Below are 21,859 nucleotides of genomic sequence, written 5' to 3'. Positions count from 1 at the left end.
TCACCGACTTTATAACTCATTCAGCGTTACAAAGGCATCAGAAGTGCACGGCGAGGACGGTGCGCCGCGTTCAGGCATTCTGTTAGAAATTCTCTGCTCTTTGAGGTGGAATATTTCCCCTTTTGTTCTGAAATTCATGCCTGTGATAAATTGGATGGAGAGGTCCTCTCTGCATAATCGAGCTCCCTGTGTAAGTGTGTGTGTCTATGTAGTATGTACGTACTGTAGCTGCGTTTCATCCGCCTGCCTGTGTCTGTCCATCGGTGTGTGTGTGTGTGTGTGTGTGTGTGTGTGTGTGTGTGTGTGTGTGTGTGTGTGTGTGTGTGTGTGCGTGTGCGCGTGCGTGCGTGCGTGCGTAAGAGAAAAAAGCTGAACGCAAAGAATCAGGCACCACACTCTCTGATGTGCCAGGCAGAATTTTGTGTTTGTCCTCACCTTAGGCATAAAAATGTTAACTAAAAAAACCCTCATCGCAGCACAAAGGGCTCCTTTGTACTCAGACAACACAATGCCCTCACTCCACTCCGTCCATTTTCGCCAAGGTCTGACCACTCGTTGGCCGCGTGGAAGCGGTGAGCGCGTGTGGACACAGAACCAGACGCTCACACGGACCCCAAACGGCATAAGCTATGTCCTGGGAGTTATAACTCATGCATGATCACTAAATGGAAGCATTTGTTATCTCCACAACAATACAGCCAGAGGAGCTGAATCTTTTATGGCTCCCTTGTCCGCCCCCCCCCCCCCCCCCCCCCCCCCCCCCCCCCCACAAACACACACACACACACACACACACACCGTCACACACACCCACACAGAAATGCCTGCCACACGTTGGAGCTCACAGGTCATCCTCTTGTGAATAAACCCAAAGAGGATGCACCGAGGCATAAACAGCCGCACAACAGCTTCCGCCTCAAATCACACACCTACATGCACGTGCACACACAAAGACACTTGGGGGGGGGGCATCACGCATTGATAATTGTACAGTTATGAAACATTAACGCATTGTCTCGCTGTGAAACACAGAGGTTCTTGTTCAGACTGATACACGCTCTCACCGCTCATCCTCTGTTCACACGGACTAAACAGTGACTTCATGGCAGAAGCTCCGGTGGCTCGTCCCCCCCCACCCCCACCCCAACGGATCTCTGGCTGACTTCCTAACTTGGGAAGTTCTGACCTACTTTGCAGAGCTCCAAAGACGTGTCCACCATCGATACATCAATGCCAAGTGAAGGAGCATACCAGTGGGTTTTGCATGTTTTACTGAGTCAACTTTCAAGCCGTAAACTTTTTTATTAACGTGGACTAAAAATGGAGCCGCACAGATTTCTCACCTTCCGGGCAGCCACTAGCTTCCAATCATTTCCCTCCAGTGTGAAAATCAACTTTGAGGGACTTCCTTGAAATGGACAAAATGCTAAACTCAAAGGCTTCAAAACTTGCTGTTCACGTACCAATGGGTGACGTCACGGTCGCCTGCTGCTTGGGCCTTTCACACATTGGTAGTGGACTTGTATATCCCTTATGCGTCTGGATTTGTGCATGCTGGTGTTAGCAGGAAGCACATGATCTATTCTGCAGTCGGTTGCTTAGTTATAGAAAATACTAATGGTTAAAAGTGATGGCATGGACTCCTGTTCGCGGACCGAGGATGAGGTGAAACTAGTACTTAAGGTGTTGAGTCGTGTCGTGACCATTAAGAACCAATCAGGAAACCCGTCCATATACTACAACGTAGCCCCGGAGTTTTCAAACCAAAACGGGGCAAGCAGCTTTGAGGCGCTCTAAAACTCCGGAGTCGTGTGGACGGCAGGCGTAAATGTAGCAGCAATGATGCTTTTAAAAAACGAAAATGTGGTAATGGGGATGTGGAAAATGTTTCTGAGACAAAGAAACTACGGCCGTGCTAGCAGCTGTATTTAGGCACAGTGGTGCTCGCAACAGTAATGTCAGCATGCTGATGTTTAGCCTGTACCATCTTAGTTTAGTGTGTCGGCATGGTAACATTTTCAGCACAAAACACAACACAACTGAGGTTGATGGGGATTGTCATTAGCAGATATCTGGTCATAAAGTAAAGTATTGGACAACCTGGAGTTTTGACCTAACCAAAAAATGACGTGACAATTGATCCAACAATTGTCAAGTCAACCTCACTGTGGCAAGAGAAATGAAGAAAGATCATTGGGAAGTCATTGGGAAAGACACAAGTCAGTAGAAAACCTTTTGGTTGGCAACATACAGTATCCAGTGGATCTGAGATACTTCAGTCTGGTGGACTAACAGGCCGACACTTTCACCCCTAGAGCCACGGCTGCTGGCGTGGCTGCAATTGATCAGATTCTCTTCCCTTTTCAGTCTCCAATGCTGTTTGTTGTGTTCCGCACATTTATCTGTTCCAGCAACACGAATGCGGTGCTATTCGTTAGCCAACATTAAATGTTGGCTCAACCTTGAAAGAACCATCGAAGGAAGTGTTGAAAATGACCTGAAGAATGAGGGTGACAATGAAATTATTTGGAAAAACTGCAACTGTCCAGAAATCAGTCTGCAATCTGACAGTAAGCTATGGGAGATGATCATCTGGCAGTACTGTGCACACAATATTAACATTTTGGTTTTAATGGTGACTGCTATTTACTTATTAGTAAAATTAAAAGAGAGAGGCAGAATGGAGAGAGAGAGACTCTGAGAGAGAGAGAGAGAGAGAGAGAGAGAGAGAGAGAGAGAGAGAGAGAGAGGGGTTAACTAAGCCATTGTACACTCTCACACATACACAGACACAACCTAAATCATCATTGGAAAATCATTAGAAATCTGGCGAAGTAGAGAGGCACAGATTGAGGGACAAACCCCCCATTCAAGCGCACACAAAGACAGCCCTGCACACACACACACACACACACTAACACACTCACAGAGAGGCAACCGGGTGGAAGGGAAGAGGGGCGGTTCCAACGATACACTGCTGCACAGACACACACACACACAGCTCCGACCTCACAAACAACCTTCCATACTTCCCAACCCCGCCGGCCCGCCCACCTCCATCGACATTTATTGCTCCTTCTGTGTGAATGTCTTTGAGTTTCATTCACATGTCAGCCAATGTGTGTGTGTGTGTGTGTGTGTGTGTGTGTGTGTGTGTGCGTGTGTGCGTGTGTGTGTGTGTGTACTAGCATCAGTGTGTCTATGGGTTTGTCACTGTGAATGAGTGCACCATTAGTGATTCATTTGTGTGTAGTTAACCATTGTGGAGAGAAGGCAACATTTTATTTGTCTGAACCCAACCCTGACCATATGGCAACACCTTCCCCGGCTCACTCCTTCCTCCCCTCCGCCGTCTCCAAGTCTCCCTCTTGAGTTTTTAACACCTCTTCTATGCCCCCCCCCCCCCCACACACACACACACACTTTCTTATTCACAGACAGTTCACCCCCCATCTCCTCTGCATTTTATACTACAAAGTTGCCTCGCTGCCTTCTTCCTTCAGTTGACTATTGGAAAGCATGTGTGCACATCCGTGTGTGTGTGTGTGTGTGTGTGTGTGTGTGTGTGTGTGTGTGTGTGTGTGTGTGTGTGTGTGTGTGTGTGTGTGTGTGTGTGTGTGTGTGTGTCTGTGTGTGTGTGTGTGTGTGTGCTCTAGGTCGATGGGGACATGCCTCTTTGGCTGTCAGCTACAATCAGCCCTCACGTGTGCCAGTAATGTTGTGTATTGTCCGAACTCATCACCAGAGGAGCATCTGAGACGTCCATTAAAGTTCAAAGCAATTTATCACAATCTCCCTCCTCCTCTTCCTCTTCCTCCTCTCCACGTCTCCCATCGTCCCCTCACTCCCTCCACCGTCTCCCCACGCTGTCACTGTTTCCTCCTTCTCTTCTCCTCCTTCCACTCCCCTGTCTCCATCCATTCCCATCCCATCCACCCGCCCTCCCTCTCTTGCGTGAATTAAAAATTCAAGTACAAGTGATCGGTGCGGCTTTCGTTCGTTGGCTGAGAAAACGAAAATGTAAACATAATTCAAAATGAAGATGAAGAAAATATTTTGGAGACACTCTGTCTCTCCGTCTTCGATAATGCCGCGTCTGTCTCTCCGCCGCTGTCTGTCACACTTGCTAATGCACGATGCCCTTGACATCTTGAGTGTGATTTGTGACAAGCTGGGGCTCCTGAAGGCTTTGAGCGTGTGCATCCAAGTCTGTGTGCCAGTGTGTGTGTGTGTGTGTGTGTGTGTGTGTGTGTGTGTGTGTGTGTGTGTGTGTGTGTGTGTGTGTGTGTGTGTGTGTGTGTGTGTGTGTGTGTGTGTGTGTGTGTGTGTGTGTGTGTGTGTGTGTGTGTGTGTGTGTGTGTGTGTGTGTGTGTGTGACAGGAGCCACCCTGGGGCATGATAACTTTAGATGGCGAGTTTAAATATTAAACTGGCCTTAACAACTGACAGCTCCCTAGCACCCGTTCAACAGCCGTTCAACATGCATGTGTGTGCTCTGCTTCGCAAACACTCGCCCACACATGTTCTTGCCTTGACAGTAAGTAGCTTTCCTCAGCGCATACATGGCTGTGTGGGATATGTGTGAGTGCAAATTGTGAATGTGTGTTTCCGTGTGTGTGTGTGTGTGTGTGTGTGTGTGTGTGTGTGTGTGTGTGTGTGTGTGTGTGTGTGTGTGTGTGTGTGTGTGTGTGTGTGTGTGTGTGTGTGTGTGTGACACAAGGTTGGATTTGGACTTGTTTTTAATCAGTGGGATTTTGCAAGTGGCCTCGGGCTTCTCCCAGGGACTAATTAGTAATGTGACTTCGGCATAATAAATAAACATGCGTGCGCACATACACAGACACACAAGCGCACACACACACACACACACACACACACACATGCGTGCACCCCGATGCAGCATCAAAACACAAAAAACAGAAGGCAGAGGAGAGAGTTAGAGAGGATAGTCAGGATTTAAAGATCAGATGATGAAAATTGTACATTTTCAAGCGATGTAAAAACAATTGTGCTGATGCTGCCTCCACACACTGTTGCTTCCCCCCGCTCCAGCCTAATTTCTCCCTTTTCTCTCTTTTTCGCCTTTGCGGTGTGTTTTTGTCGGGTTTTCACTTTGTATTTCTCTCCCTCCGTTACACACGGGCGCGCACACACAAACGCATAGATTCCACAATTTAATGTGTTGACAGCCTGCGCCCAAGTGAGAGCAGAAGGTTGACGGCCTAAGAGAATTCCTCAGGCTTTTCCACACTGCACCTTGATACACGCACACGCACACATTCTGGCTGTGTAAACCAGAGAGATTAGCAGCTCATTACCATACCACAGGGGGCCTACACACAGGGGACTGAGTATTTCTGTGTATGTGTGCGCCAGCACACCTCAGAGCATTGTCTCCTGGTCATAACAACAACTGTTCCATAGTGTGTGTGTGTGTGTGCCAGAATGAAAGTGTCTTTTAATCAGGAGGAAAGAAAAACAGTGGCCAGAGAGAATTACTGAATATGTTTTCGTCGCTGAGACAATTATCAGATTAAACAAATTCCCCTCGTTAGGCGGCTAATCCATCCATCCAATCAGCAGGCGGGACGGAGGCGCCAACACCTGCTCCCCAGCGGTGACCTCAGACAGATGTGGAGATGATCCACTTTCAGAGGCGCTGCACAGATTCCGGAGGAGGATTGTTTCGTCCTTTTGAAGTCTCGCTTTTTGGCATGAAAAAGGAGAAAACAACCCAGTTAACGAAACGCCATACTCTTATTTGGAAAGTTGATCGCGCTCTGTGCTCAATCCAAGTAAAGTTCTGCTTGATTTTCAATTGGATATCTTTTTGTCGCTGCACACAACCACAGTCAGGATCACCAGGATTCTGTTTACACTAAGTCTCCAAAGGATTTTAGCTCTTCAGCCACTGTAATTTTTGAGCTGCAGATTAATATCAGCTAAATCCACCTGACTTGGACTAATGAATCAATATTTCCTCACACGTCATTCAAGGTAATTATTGCTACTAATGGAGGAGATGCTACAGACATTTATATGATAATAACCTAGTACAATAAAGTAGTAACGGAGGAAGAAATCACTTATGCCTGATACTAGTGGACCAGAATAAAATGTATTTCTACATATTCAAACACTGTTTGTTCTACATTATCATTTGGTCCAAAAAATTGCCATCTCTCAATTCGATTACGCTTGGTCAGTTAACCCCAGCACAGTTGGTGTTTGAAGCATTAAAACCAGTACAGTAAATGTTCTGTGTGAATGATTCAATATTAATAACAGTTTTAAAAAGGGTCTGACTAAATTTTATCATCCAGGGGAGAGGAGGAGATACTTTAAGCGAACCACATACCTGGACTTGTGAATGACAACTGTGACCTCACCAATTGGTTTTTGAGCTTCCAGTTAAACATTTGGTCAGAGTGCGCCATCTTGGCTTTTTGAAACCAGGGGTGAGGTCCAATTGTTTGCTTAGGAAGTTTCATAAATCTTGACATGACCCGGAAGTATTTCATCAGTAGCCATGATAAGAGCTGTTCCGATTCTCTAAATGCTAAGAAAAAGGAGCTCCAATGCTTCCTTTCCTATCCCCTTTAGCATAGGTTACACTCGACCTTCCTATGCGAAAGGAAAGGAGAAAATAGATGCCCCACAATTCATTGCGGCAGCAGGGTTCAACATGACGTGACACGCACAAGCGTAAACGATTTAATTCAAAGAAGAAGAGAGCGTCTCTCCTAACCCAGGAGAGACGCACTTCATCATGTAAGTAACTGTTACATATGAAGCATTTACATGTGATGTCACAAGGTGGTAACACACACTGAGACATGCTGATGGAGACGCTGCACTTTTGTAGTCCATTTTCGGAAATTTGTAGTTTCACCACGGCAGACGCAGGTCAGTAACATCCGCCCTCGCATAATGACAGGGTATAGTGAAAGTCTAGCTGTCAATCCTGCTGTATCCACGTCCCAATACATACCATGCTTTATCATCATATACCGCCAAATTTACTAAATGATCGTCAGGCTGCATTGAAGGAGACGTGAAACTTGAGACCATAAACTCCTCAGGAAATTTTTTTACTGACTTCATAAGTCAACTGAGAAGTAGAGTAATTTTCTCATAGACTTCTAAACGCAGATTTTACAGATTTCAGGCTGTTGGCAGAGCAGCACGTTACAGCGGTTACTCGTTGTGCACCCAAATTCCATAGCACCGAAACTTGGAGGAAAAAGAAAAGACGAGAGACGTTCTGCTGCTTCTCAGGTCACTCACACTGCAACTGCAATCAGCTGCGTGCAGGAGGACTTTTATTAGCCACGCCCACCAGACAGGTGGCAGCGTCCATCACAAATGAAATCACAAACAAAGTTTGCTCATCCTTGATAAAAACACAAATAAACATTCAATAATTGAGAGCACCATACTATACTTTACCATACTAACACCCTCACTTGCTCTCACATTATTACAAACAGAAAAAACATTACATTACATTTACATCCAATCAAAAAGGGAGAAAATATCATCACCTTTCTAGGGTTTTTCTTTTAGTTATCTCCAAACATAAACTTAGCAAATTTAACTAACTTAAATGTTGTTGCAGGTTTGATCATCAAATCTGCTACCATCTGGTCAGTTGGACCATACTCCAATAATACCTTCCCATCATTCACAGTGGACCGTATGAAGTGGTATTTTATGTCCATATGTTTACACCTCTGTCTACTTCCCCATCTGCTTCACTTTCCACACACGGTGACTACATCTATTTTTATAAACAGTCTATTGGTTAAACTCTAATTTGATAATGTCTATTTTCAGTCAAAATATGTTTGTACTGTAGACGATATAAATTAAGATCTTTTTTTATGTTTTATTTTTATTTTTTGGTTGGGGGTAGCCACTTGCAGATATCTTTTAACATTTTAGTGCTTTTGTTGTTCAACATGTCCTCAACTATAGTTAAAAAAAGGACACATTTTGTGCAGCAAAGTTCTGCTACAACCTCCAGGATCTTCTGGAGATAAGCTGAGGGAGTACGACGGACTATCCAGAGGGAAATGAAGAATTGCAACATCTTTGCATCAGGACATGGCCATCGATGAATGGGATGACTCGCTACTGGGACGACAGCAACCATCGCTGCCTGGTTCAACTCATGCCAGTGGTAAAAAGCCCACTGGGACGTTTGCTGATGGCCTGAGGGTCGTTTTCTGATCTGCTGCTAACACCCATCTTGACCAGAAATAATATAGCAGGTAAGAATGAGTTGACGCACCTTAAACTCCATGCTTTAGTCACCAATGACGTTATCCTAGTAAGCATCTACCTGCTTTTCCACCAGTCACATTTTATTGGTGCTGTTACATCAGCAAATTAGGTGGTCTGATGGTTTGGGTGGTGTTGCCACGGTTGGCAGAGGATGGAGCAAATGCTGTGGCTGAGCCTGATGACAGGTTTCCACTGGTGGAGTTTACAATCGTCCTGTGTTTGGCCAAACTATCTACTGAGGAAGTTGTTTACTGTAGCAGTTGACCTGTGAGAGCAGCATTAGCAAAAAAGCCGATCCCGACCGGTTCTTCATCACCCCTGGCGACTTCAATCATGCAAATGTGAAGACTGATTCATTCAAATGCAAGAGGAAAAAACACACTGGACCATGTTTACATCCGAGTTGTTGCTTCTAATTACACAACTGCAGATGCTTCATTGGCACAAAATGCCACACTGACTTTGCTCACGCACATATCCTGTAGGCGATTCCGTCAGTCAAACAAACTATATCTTAGATCTATGTTACGACTTCAAATATGGTCAACTAAAAAGCAACCAGGGTCCCGTCAGACACACAGGCTTTTTATTTTGTTTTATTCCCCCGTGCATTAGTAAGACATCACAGGCAGAGGACAAATAGTCATTTGACTCACGTTGCTGGCTGCAGGAGACGGCAGGTGGGGTGTGCACACCAACAGACACATCCTGTGGCAAATCTATTTTAAAACCGTCAACTTTCTCCTTTAAGAAGAAGGAAGTGCAACATGAAGCCTTGATCGGGACAAAGGTCAAGATTTATTTAGACTAGGGAAATGATCACAGTCACGGCAGTGAAAGTGAGTAAGTAAAGTGTGTGTGTGTGTGTGTGCGAGAGAGAGAGAGCAAGAGAGAGAGAGTGGGTAAAGTACACACACACACACACACACACACACACACTCCCTTAGCACACACACCTCTACACAATCAGAAATCAGTGCCTGGCTGCAGAGAGAAAAGAGAATTCATTAAACTCAGCCACCCACGCTGGGCCATGGAATAGACGGGGGGTAGCGAGGGATGGATGGCGGGGAGGGATGATGATGAGAGAGAGAGAGAGAGACAGAGATGGTGAGGCGAGAGGGAGTGAGAGAGAGTGGATGGAGTCCTCTTAGCAGGGGCCCATCAAATGAAGTGGATAGGAGGTCAGTTGAACAGAAAAGCTCTTTAGGAGCGAAAAAGGATGAGAGACTAAGGAGTGAAGAAATAACAGAGCACCGGAGGAGCGGAGCGAGCATGACTGTGTGAGGGAGGTAGAGTATAGGCTCCGCTGCGGAGGAGCAGCGAGTCAGAGAAGCAATGAAAACTTGTCCTCACAAACTACTTGTGTCTGCGTCGTATCACCATGTATCCTCGAACCGTCTTGCCTCCAGCCAATAGCGTTGTGTTGCCCCTGCTCAGCAGCCAACAGGCTATCCAACTAACTCTGCTCAAACCTGGCTGCCAATCAGACAATGCCCACCTGGTCATTGTGGATGTGACCTAAGGGTCGACGTGTCCACCTCTCCCTCGCTAACCTTCGGCTGCTCTGTCCTCATCCTGGGCCTAATCCACACTGTGCTAATCTGGTTAACTGGAGCTACTGAAATGAGCAAAAGCCTAATCTAATTCCCATTTAGCACTAATTAAGAGCTTATTGACCTCACATCCTATTATCATAATCTTCGAGCTCTGGCAACACATCAAACAATAACAGCAAAAAAGGGGGCAATAAAAGGATAGAAACAGTTAAGAATCAGACCTCGGTGTAATGATGGAGATTCTTTGTGTGACAACAGAGCTCACTCAGATAAGAGGCAGAGATACACCGGCGGAAGAATTGTGAGCTCCCTCTACAGTATCTCTCTATCTGCCTTAGACACACACACACACACACACACAAACACACACAAACACACACAGACACAATCCACCTTAAGCCTTTTACTGTCCAGAATGTCAGCAGGCATCACCAGCACCATGGCCTGTCACAGAAAGTGAGAGAGAGAAAGAGCGAGTGTGTGTGTGTGTGTGTGTGTGTGTGTGTGTGTGTGTGTGTGTGTGTGTGTGTGTGTGTGTGTGTGTGTGTGTGTGTGTATGTGTGTGCGTGTGTGTGCGTGTGTGTGCGTGTGTGTGCATGTGTGTGTCTGGGCAAGAAAGAGAGAGACAGAGAGAGAGGCTGAGGGACGGAGACATGCAGGAGGGAGGGGTGTCCTTGAAAGAGGACAGAGGTGTTCAGCTGGATCTAATGTGACAGAGGAAACAACTGGAGTACACACACACACTCACACACACACACACACACACACACACACACACACACACTACTGTTGCATCAATAACATTCCTTTCCAGGAAAAAAGAAAAAAAAGAAAAATAGATTTGTTGGAATAAATCCGGCTGACTAAATCTGTTTGTCCCGTTCAGGCCTCCACAGACCAGCCTTTTATGTCGCCAGTATAGGAATGGGAGTGAGAGCGGGGCAGAGCCCCGGCCTGGGTCTCTGCGCATCATTATCATCAGCAGCGGGCCCTCTCAGATGTGCCAGCACAAGATCAAAGGAAAGCCTCTCAATCTTCTCCCCTCACTGAGGCAGCACAGAGCCGCTCTATAACTGGCATCTTGGTCCTGCGATAATCCTCCCATTGATCTACTTCACAGAGTTCAGTCAGCGCCGAGGCTCCTGGGTTGAGGGTTAAAGATGCTGAGGAATGTCTGTCAGAGTTTGCGGCACCGGGTGCCAGATTTTATTAAGCCGTGAGCTGGACGCGCTTGTACTTTGCAGTGTCCTCTTTTATTGCAGCAACTTGTTTTCAAGGTGCTTTGCTCATGAGGTAATGTAAATGTTTTATGAGGGGCTTCCAGCATTTGCATAGATTCTAACCAGATCATCATTTAGGCTTGTATTATGAATACAAAAATAGGTTATGTATTTAGCACAAGCAATTAAAAAGCATATCCGCAGCAACATGTAGGCATGGAGTAGAGGGGCAAATTAATTCACCTTATTTTCTAGTTCCTTCCCTTCCTTTGAAGTCCATGGTGGTGGGGGGGGGGGGTTAGACTGGAAGGCAAAACGCAGAGGTAGGAGGAGGGTGAGGAAGAATACAGGGAACAATAGACCAGAGAGCCATTACCTCAGCTCTGCCACTGCGCCTCCCTCCACTCAACGTCTCCATCTGCTGGACGCCTTGGGGAATGGCCAGCTCGTCCTGCCCCGTTCTGCTGACTGGCACTGCTGAGTTGACGACATGGAAGTTCGTTGATGTAATGTTCACACCATATTGTTTCAAAAGGTAAACTATGCCACACTGCTGCATTTTGTTTGACCTCTTTGACCAGGTGTTACGTGTGAGTCACCAAATCCACTCATCTTAAAAGGAGCAGTTGCCATCTTCATTTGATGACTTTTTTTCTGGAGTTGGAAGCAGAGGGAACAGTTGACTTGCCTTCCAGCTCCTCTAAAGTTCTCCAATTAACACGTTAGATCTTGTTTACCTCAGCTGTACAAAATCTGAGTTTGGGTTTCATGGGGTTCGTGTGCCTGACTACTTCCTGCCCGAGAAACAGTGCTTTGATTACATGCTAAGCTAAGCTAACCCCCTTGCGGCTTTAACCTGCATTTAGAAATGTCGAACTATTCAGGTTTATAACTCAAACCAAACAAAAAACGATGACAAACACACCACTCATATCATTCTGATAAATATAAAGCTACAGCCAGAGTCGAGTTAAGCATAAAAACAAAGGGAAGTCTCAAAAAGAGCAAATATGCATTATTTCCCAAAATGTTAAAAGATTTAGATAAAACAGGAGATGTTTAACTTATTTTTTTGTACATATAATACAACATATAACTGCATTTCGCAGTCTTTATGCTATGTTACACCAACCAACTAGCTTCACATACATATGAGATACACGTGTCCGTTTTCTCAGTGATCTGAAATTTCCTGAAATGTCAAACCATCCCATTAATCTTTTCACCAATTTATAGAACAGTATCAAATTCAAAGGACGTGGATCAAAGTGAGGCATGCGCTATAGCAAACCAGTATAAGTAAACCAGTAGGCTCTGAGTGAAGAATACAGAGATTGAGAATAAGCAGCAACGTAGCTCATGGGTGCAGAGGCAAGTGCTTTGGTCAGCGTGTATTAATGTGAGTGTTTGTTATTCGCAGCTAACTGTGAGTGTGTATGTGTTGGAAGAGACTTATCGCATATGTTTTTTGCTTCATGAATACTATAAACACTCATAGGCCAACACACACACACACACACACACACACACACACACACACAGGCACGTCTGCCTTAACCACATGGTTTTTCCAAGCTTGGCGAAATGCATTGATAAGCAAACACGCACGCGCACACACACACACACATACACTGCAGTGTGAAATTGGGTCAGCAGTGGAGAGTGGGCTTTAATGCTGAGCACATACGCTCTCTAAAACTGATCTGCATATTCATGTGGGTGGCTATCAAAATGACACAAACACACACACAGATACATGCATGCACATAAGTAAGTATATAGACATTGGCCTAAACTTATCCATCCCACACACATGCCCACATACATGAAAATTCAAGCGACTGCGCGCGCACACACACACACACACACACACACACACTACCCACACACACACACACAGCTAAAAGAAAACCCTGGATTTCATTGGTATTGTAACTGTCAGGAAGCTACAGGGGGCATTTATGTTCTACTCATTCTAATTCTCTGGCTAAAAAAATGAGCTTCTTCCTCTCCCAGCTACACCATGTCAATCCTTTCCTTTGACTCCTCTTCCTCTTCATTTGCCTCTCTCTCTCTCCAGCCGCCAAAAGCAGCGGCCAGCTTTCAGAGCAAAGTGAAGTCCGCCTGACGCAGAACAGCCCCCGTTACTTTCTGAACATCGTGAGTGAGTCGTGACATTATTATCAAAAGTCTAACAATTGCTCACGTTTCTTCACACGTTGCTCAAACTTCTCACGTACCAAAAACTTGAGGGGGAAAAAAGGAAAAGAAAAAAACAAGAATCATTCTACTGCTGAGCATAGAAGAGAGTTGGAGAAAGAGAGGCAGAGTGAAAGAGGTGTGGAAGAGGGAGGGGGGGGGGGGGGGCAGAGAGAATAAGAGGTCTCTCCCTAAGGATATACTTGTCAAAAACCCCTACTTTGCGTTTCTGACTTTTTTTTCCGCGACGAACAACAGTTTTCTCTGACAAAGCATTTTCCTGCTTATTTGCAGACGGAGGGAGGAGACGGGGCTGAAGTTGGAACGTGAGAAACTGAAAGGATGTAACAAAGGATTCGGAGCTGGTAAGCAGATAGCTCTGAAGGCCGCTAGAGGCCGGGGAGAGCGGGGAGGGGGTATGATGGTGGAGTATGGGGGGGGTTGCTGTCTTTTGAAGAGAGAGATGGTAGGGGAAAGAGAAAGGAGGAGACAGAGAGAATGAGACTGAGAGAGTGTGTGTCTCCTGTGTGTGTGTTTGGGGACCCACACAGTGAGGCCTGGGCATGTGATTTATTTCAGAATACTAATGTCTCTTTGATCTCCTCTGCTTAAAAAAAAAAACCCCTGCTGGGATTGCGGGCGCACACACACACACACACACACACAAACACACACACACACAATGCATATATGTATTTATGTACACGTCTCCACACTCTTGCACATACCTATCGGCACACACACACACGCACGTGCGCACACATTAATATTGTTGCGTCCCCTTGACACAACAGTCTGACTGCTGAACAGGGCTCATTTATGCACACACACTCACACATTCAATCTCTTCCTCCCTCTCTCTCTCTCTCTCTCTCTCTCTCTCTCTTTCTCACACACACACACACACACACACACACACACACACTCCAGGGCGTCTAATCTACTTTAACTATCGTCCACAGAGATCCAATTACAAAGATAGAGGGATATTTGTTTTTCTCTGCGCACCCTAAAAGACTAATTAAATTTTCATGTTAAGATGAAATTATTCGATACAACACAAATGTCTTTTCATTTTCATAATTGTAATGGAATATGTTTTAATTGGGAATCCTGTCACTGTTTCTGCCTATTTCAGCTACAGTTCGAGGCCTGTATGCAGTTAAAACAACAACAACAACACAGTACTCTACTCACCTTTCTCTCCTGAGTCCTTCTATCATTATTTCCAGGTTAGGGCCATGGGAGCTATAGAGCATGTCCCAGCATGCACTGGGCAGACGGTAACCAATCAAAGAGCTAATAAATAAAAAAGACAGACAAACAATTACAGTGACTCAAAGAGTTGTTTGTCCTTGCACATCTGGCCTTAGTCCTGAAAAAAAGACATAAATATCATATATACTTACTAATGAAAATGACTTAATCACAATCACAGTTAATGCAGTCGCTACCGATACATAAATAAAATATATGTTGTAGACAGGGCTTACTATATTTTGTAACCAATACGGCTTATGGGAATGTCGTTACCTTTGCAGATATTGTTGGATAACAACATATTTAGATAAAGATGGCGCTTATCCTTGTTTTTACATTGTCGGAGCGTTCTGAATGTCTACCCATTTCTAGAGGAACAGTGTTTCAGTTTGAATCAGAGCGGTGGACATATGGACATGGCCTATCCCATCTCAAGGGCATGCTGCTAGCATTTGCTAAAAAACTTTAACTTTTCCCTTCTTGCTGTCTCCAAGGCTTTTTGTTACTTGTCTCGGGTTTGATGTCCCATCACCAGGAGTGCAGTGTTTTTTTGTTAGCGGTGCAGCTTTTTAAAAAATATATGAAAAATAGGGGTGACATTCAAAAATAAGCAATTGCCATGGCAATAGTGGTTGAGATGTTTTCTTTTTCGTCGCCTTTGCCCAATTGGTAGACTGACGGACAGTCGCGCGAGAACAGGAACCTGCCCTTCTCCCCCCGAGTCAGCCTACTCGCTGGCCTCCCCATTTCTGTATCATATCTTCACTCCATGATGTTTGGCACATCCCGTATAGGCTGTTTCACACATTTTGACAGTATAGGTTTGTGGTGGTCCTGCTTTCAGGAAGTCTTCCCAGTCAGCTCATATATTGACATCTCAGTATATTTGTATAGGATGATAACTCAATATAAATTGGCAGCTCTGTAAAGAGGCTTATATTCTCTGATTCTAATATCAACACCTGACATTTGCTGCTGGAAGTCGGAAGTATGGCTGAGTGATTATTGCGCAGCGAGACATGCGGCCGTGCTGAAAATATCTCGCTGTTGTCTGAGTTTGGAGAGATCTCTGCAGCAATGAGGGAAAATATACAGCAAGGGAGCAACACAAACAGACCCAGCAATGGATGGTGTAACGTCAATGGCTGTCGAAATGTTATAAGGCGTGTTTTCTCTCAACACGTCCGTCCATACTGCTCAGGCTTGAAATAGAAAGGGGTTAGTGGATTCTCCCCTCCTGCCAGCCCCTATAGTGTCAGTTGATGCATGTATCTGTCAGAAACTCCAGTTTCCTCCCTGATGAACACCTCCGGCAGCAGCCTCAGGGAAGTCGGCGCGTGCAGCTGCCGGCCAAGACGTCTAGCTCTCCAAACCCTCCTCCTCACAGGCAAACAGCAGGTGTAGCAGCAGGGTGATGCCACCTTTCGTGAGGGGCTGCCGCAGGGTGGCACAATGCACTCCAGCCGGTTACGGGATCAGGTATTGTTGAACAAAGGTATGGATTATCTGACCTGACTTTTCGGCAAGACAGCTCCAAAAAAAAGGTAGCAACCAGCCGGAACATGCAGCAGAGCATGTGGCAGTCTAGAGTCATGTGGAGACCAAAACATGGCAAAACAAGTGAATGTTAGATTTAAATTCATCGAGTGGACATCAGCAACACAACGGTTGAATACTGAGGTAACTCTGTCTGTGTTTGCTGATTATGTAAATCGGCAGCTAAGGTGTTACAGTAATATGTCAATGTTGGGATATGTTTTGTTTTTAAAGACTGCCCCCAAGTGGACAAAAGAATCAATTGATGCCAATGATCCACAACAAACATTAAAAAAAAAATAAACCGCCAACCCACAGAACTGTCAGACGAACTTCCCTAGAAATAGTTTCTATGAAAAGTGTTCAGTGTGTTGCTGTTGAAGTTCATATGAATCTTTTTTGAATGAAATTCTTGCAATGCTTAACCAAGCTATGCTGTACGCCCGACTTGATCGGGATTCAGGCTAGTTTGGACAAAGCAGCCTGCACAGCTTCTAACGTCGACCGTTAGAGACGCAGCTGCCGCCGTCTCCATACCTGCACACGTGCCATTAGTCATTATGGTAACATTGACTGACCAGCCCTGAGGTTGTGGGCTGCACCCATGAGTCAGCCTTGAGTCCTTTGGAGCCACGTCGTTCGGAGTGTCCCGAGAAAAGGTTTCCTCCGCCACGCCCACAGTCTCAGCTCTTGATGCCTCAGGACAATGTGGGGATCGGCTCTGGGAGTTTCCTGAGGAATTTTTTTTTCAAAGGTGGTAGTTCAATAAGAAATAGAAGTTGCTTTGCTGCTCGGCCCTGTGACCGTGCTCTGTGGGTCATACAAGCCCTGACCCCACCCCTGGTCCAGCAGCAGGTGTAGGGGCAGCCACCTTTCACCAGCAGGGGTCCTGAGGCTCACAGGCTCCTCTGAGCCGTTTTAAAAAGTGAATGTAAACAAGAAACAGAGGAAGACAGTGCAACGGTGTCCCCGTGTCCCTAAGCTGTATGATTGCAATTCATTTCTGAGAGCAGTCCGTCTTCCACCGTCACACCGCGCAGTTTGCTGAAGCCGACGGCGCCATCTCGTGGCCAGTGTGAGTACAGTCGCCGAGTGGGCGGAGCGACGGGAGAAGGACGCGTCTGTCTCTGTGACAGTATGTTTCGACAGTGATCGGGAAGTGAGGAGGCCGAGATGTATACGTGCCGAGAGGAGCTGCGGGCCCGCCTGAACGACGGCGAGTACACCAACTGGCTGAAAGCGGGACGCTGCCTGCTCATCCTGAAGAGCGGCCTGCTCCCCTTCGCCAGCCAGCACATGAGAGAGTTCCACGGGGCCCTGCTCCGCGGCGACCCGCTGCTGCGGAGGCGCTGCGAGACGGACGCGTGCAGACCGAGAGGCAACAAGGTGTCTGACCCGGCCTCGTCTCGTTACTTCATTACTCACACACACAGAGGTCTAACTAACTTCTCACTTCGTGTGTGTATTTGATAGATGAGATTGAGTTCTGAGTCGTGTCTGGGTTAAGACAAAACAAAGTTGGGCAACACTGATTTTACAGTGTGTGTGTGTGTGTGTGTGTGTGTGCGCAAGCGCAAACTAAGGATTATTTTCATAATCTGTCGATTATTTTCTCGATTAGTTGAATGGTGAAAAATGTTGATTTGATCGTGTTTTCCAAAACTCCAAGATGATGCTGTGTTTTGTCCCGACACCAAAGATATTCAGTTTACTGTCACAGAGGGGCAAATTAACCAGAACATGTTCACATTTAAGAAGCAGATAATATTGACTTTCTCTCTCCATAATACTACTTGTACTGATTAATCAACTATCAAAATAGTTGCCGATTAATTTGGTAATCGATTAACTGTTGCAGCTCTTGGTGGGAATATTATTTTCAGTGAGACAAAGTTTTGGAGCTGATTGGTCGAAGGTCAAGATCAAGACAAATGCGATCTGAAATACAATTTTTCGAGGATATCAAAATAATGGGGCTGGAGAGATTATACAGTATGATGATCTATGATATCATATGACAGCGAGGAGTCACAACAAAGAGTCAGAAAATGACATGCATAGTACAAAAGGTCATTTGCTATGCATCCTCTCAGTCACGTCACTGTAGACACAACCTCGAGGTTATATAGATTGAAAAGATATTGTTCACAACTATGGCCTCTAACTGATGTAAAATGTTCGTGAACGCGTGTGTCTGCGTGCGTGCGTGTGTGTGTGTGTGTGTGTGTGTAGCTCTCCTGTGCATGCAGGGTGTGCACTTGGTGGCAGACGGCGATCATGAGACACCACCGGCAACCGGGCAGCACCGTGAACTGGGACAACTGTTGCCCCCCGTCATGGAGAACAGACTACTGGGAGGTGGCCAAGGTACCTCCACACCTTATGGGAAATGTGGCTCAGTTATGACCTACAGATAACATTCAGTGATTACAAACCACCGTGTTGGCATATTTACAATACACACATCCTTTGGATATATATTTTTTAGTTTCCACAGTCTCTAAAGCTGCCTTGGTTCCCTTGAAAGGCGCATTATCGCGTGGTCAAGTCGAATGTACCACGGTACATCAGCCAATAACAGCATTTTGAATATGGCAGAAAAATGTATCTTAAGCACTTGCAAAGGATCTGAAGATTAACCAGAATGTGTCTCCCTCCATCTCTCGCCCTCTGTCGGCCTGTTAGGCCTACATGCCCAGAGGTCAGGGGAAAGTGAAGGGGGCAGATCAGTGTGACGCCTCTGCCCTGCTCAACCTCATCAACTGCTGCGACCGTTTCCAGTCTGTGGATCCAAAATTAGTGAGAGAGGTGAACCTTCACATTGTTTAAGAAGGACATACACTGGTTGGGTATAATGTATCATGTATATATACCAGAGGGGCATTATGTTTTGCAGGGTCAAGGTTAAAGTTCTGAAATTTAATACATTTTCTACTGGCAAATTGTTCGAACACTATTTTAACTCATAAACCTCACTAATTAATTAACATGTCATATCCTTTATTTGTTGAATCTGTAGATGGCAAAAGTGTACAATTTGTTTCGGCCTTTTTCTTGGCTGAGCGCAGAAAGTTCTTGGAGTCCCTCCTGGTTGCCTGGCAACACCATGGATAAGACAAAGCTCGTAGTGTGTTAAGTAGAGAGGTTAAGAGTTGGAGGGGTGTGAATACAAAACAAAAGTGACATGTATTTGTTTAGATGGTGCGGAGCACTGCTGGAGATCGATATGTCCTTTTTTTCCTCTCCAACTTTTTTCTAATTGTAACTTTCCAACGTGTGTGTGTGTGTGTGTGTGTGTGTGTGTGTGTGTGTGTGTATGTGTGAGCGCATGTGTGCGCATGTGTGTGGTTCCAGGTGATCCGGTACAGGAATGAGTTGATGCATTCTTGTGAGTTCCGTATGAAAGATGACTGGATGAGACGTTACCAGAAGACTCTGAAACACTTTGTGCTGCAGTTCAGCCACGTACCACAGATGGCAACAGCTTCACAAGAGATAGATGAGGTGGGTGAGTGAGTGTGTGTGTGTGTGTGTGTGTGTGTGTGTGTGTGTGTGTGTGTGTGTGTGTGTGTGTGTGTGTGTGTGTGTGTGTGTGTGTGTGTGTGTGTGTGTGTGTGTGTGTGTGTGTGTGCGCGCCGATGCTAATGCTGCTACAATATATGTCCAGCGTTGAGAAGCACTCGGTCACATTACTGCTGTGCATGTTTTGTACAGATGCTGACCGTTGATTTGTCAGTGTGTGTCTCTGGTTCGGACCGACTGGACGGATTAAAGTTCGATGCTGTCCACGAATCGGCGACCGCCGACCACCCAATCAGCCAATGGGAAGCCGAGTTGCTACAAGAGAGGCTGCAGGAGTTACTGCATGTCGACGATGACGATGCAAAGACACGGGTGCGATGAGTACACAACAGACGTCTATGTACCACTTACACGTAACAAACATAAAGAAACATGTCCGGTGATCCTAACAGGCCCTATGTCCCCTCTGTCAGGACACTGAGCAGTTGAAGAGCCTTGGCGCTTTCCTGCGGTTCAACAGTGATTTGGGCATAAGGTTTTCTGCTGAGCTTCAGACCATCGACTCACTGCTGGCCAGACAATAAGGAGGAGGAAGACGTGAAAAGGAGAACGAGGAGCAAATTGAACACTATGCATTTTTATTTTTTTTTATCTTGAAACAGATCTGGGTCTAAATTGAAATTAAAGATCTTGGCATTCGTCACAGGTTGTATGTGCATATATATTTAATTGAAAATGTAAATTAAAAAAAAACAGTATAATAGTGGAGCTAGCCAGGAGAGTCCAGCCAGGAAACTCCAAGACCTTCATCGAGGACATCGGGGAGGTGATCGATCGGGCAGCTGGGACAGCGAGAGATATAGACATGGGCTGCACTGGTGGCCACAGTTTGTCAGGTGAGCCCAAATGCTACAGCGTTCCACCCTGTGAACTTTTCATGGTCTACTCCATGTGGTGAGTTGTCCCAGAACTTCTGATGACCTTATTCAATGAAAAAAAAAAAAGAAGCCCCATCAAACTCTGTCTACCAAAGGTCACTCTGCACTGAGCTCCATCGTAGAAAGCGTCGCCTGACTTGGCCACGGGTGGGTCTGACCTCTACATTTAATATGAGCTTACTATAACAGTGATATCACTCGGTGCGTTCCTCTTGAAACGAGCCTTTCTTAATTTCTGAAAGGCGACTAGAAAAAGAATTATTCAGAGTGGCCCTCCTTTTTAAATTATGACTGCGTTCGAGCGCTCTGAAAATGTACCTGCATGTTATTGCTATGGGCCTACATGGATCCATGGGCCACCAAGAGACCTCATTCAAAGGAGAAGTTAACACCCGACGAGGAGCCGAATCCAGGGACTCAATCACAGCTGCTGTGAAGAGTCCAGGTGTCTCGCTCAGTAAGAGTCCACTGAGATGCCGATGAAGAAATGAAAATATGACCTTGGTGTGCTACACTCTCCCTGGATGTGTCCTGTTTACGAGCACAAGTTAACTTCTCTGCTCGCAGTCAGATAAGGTCTTGTCGAGAAACTTTGATTAAAGACATCAGACTCACTGTCCGTTTCTTCCCTCCCAGAGTCCGTCGATCCCACCAAACCCTGCGACACCATTATCATTCCATCATGTTCAACTTCAATCCACCAGGTCAGTATTTGTTCTGAAAAGCTTAAACTCTCCAACACCCACCACTGGGAATCTTGCTAAACATACCACAGAAAACCAAGATGGGAGAAACGGAACAACCTTAATTAAATTTCTGGAGCAAACAAGTGCAACACGAAGGAAACCCCGTCCGATTTAGCTCATGCCACACGACCATATACCCCAATGGGCCCAGAATAATATTCAGGCTTTAAAGCTTAATGCTCTTTAATAAAAGCTCATGGGTCTTTTTCCAATGCGGGTGGTTTGACTGGTGGTTTATGTTTGGGTCAATGTCTGTACACATACAATATATCACTGTTCTCTGTTTTTGTCTCTGTTTTTTGTTCTGTCACAAACCACATTTATACCGCGTGCAGTATTCAACGGTGTCAGTCAGCAACCCACCACATCCTGATTTAGTCCTGGAGCTTCTGCTGCCAGAGTGCAACTGACGGTGTCCTAACATTTCATGTACACGAAAAGGCTGTGGAAAAACACCTGCTCATTGAGATTAGATCAAATTAAAGGTGCCATGTTACGACAGCAACGTGACCAGTTAAATATGGAATGTATTTTCATAAAACTGTGTGAAAAAAATAAAAGATAAACGATTGTTTACGCACAAGGGCTGTTGT

At 45.6% G+C, this 21,859-nt stretch overlaps 1 protein-coding gene and 1 long non-coding RNA gene across 5 annotated transcripts in view; both read left to right on the top strand.

Moving 5' to 3' along the window:
* The window catches only part of LOC118311772, a 38,960-nt gene extending 23,611 nt beyond the window's left edge, over positions 1–15,349 (top strand). For 2 of the 4 annotated variants that reach the window (XR_007030735.1, XR_007030736.1), the window contains 5 exons: positions 7,619–8,273; positions 10,732–11,600; positions 13,146–13,225; positions 13,559–13,629; positions 14,403–15,349. This is a non-coding gene — a long non-coding RNA (uncharacterized LOC118311772). Of the gene's footprint in view, positions 1–7,618; positions 8,274–10,731; positions 11,601–11,685; positions 11,787–13,145; positions 13,226–13,558; positions 13,630–14,402 lie in introns of all 4 variants that reach the window. The other 2 variants (XR_007030737.1, XR_004794066.2) reach the window with 2 other exon arrangements.
* Positions 15,350–17,141: 1,792 nt separating this feature from the next.
* LOC118311769 (uncharacterized protein CXorf38) lies at positions 17,142–20,285 on the top strand. Its single transcript, XM_035635892.2, has 6 exons — positions 17,142–17,446; positions 18,293–18,427; positions 18,746–18,868; positions 19,415–19,564; positions 19,775–19,954; positions 20,056–20,285. The coding sequence occupies exons 1-6, from the start codon at positions 17,234–17,236 to the stop codon at positions 20,164–20,166; spliced, it is 912 nt and encodes a 303-aa protein (XP_035491785.1). The 5' UTR covers positions 17,142–17,233; the 3' UTR covers positions 20,167–20,285.
* Positions 20,286–21,859: the final 1,574 nt, after the last annotated feature.

Source organism: Scophthalmus maximus, chromosome 5 (genome assembly GCF_022379125.1).
Source record: "Scophthalmus maximus strain ysfricsl-2021 chromosome 5, ASM2237912v1, whole genome shotgun sequence".
NCBI lineage: Eukaryota > Metazoa > Chordata > Actinopteri > Pleuronectiformes > Scophthalmidae > Scophthalmus > Scophthalmus maximus.
Note: the sequence above shows the minus strand (reverse complement) of the source record. Positions and strands in the feature narration are given on the sequence as shown.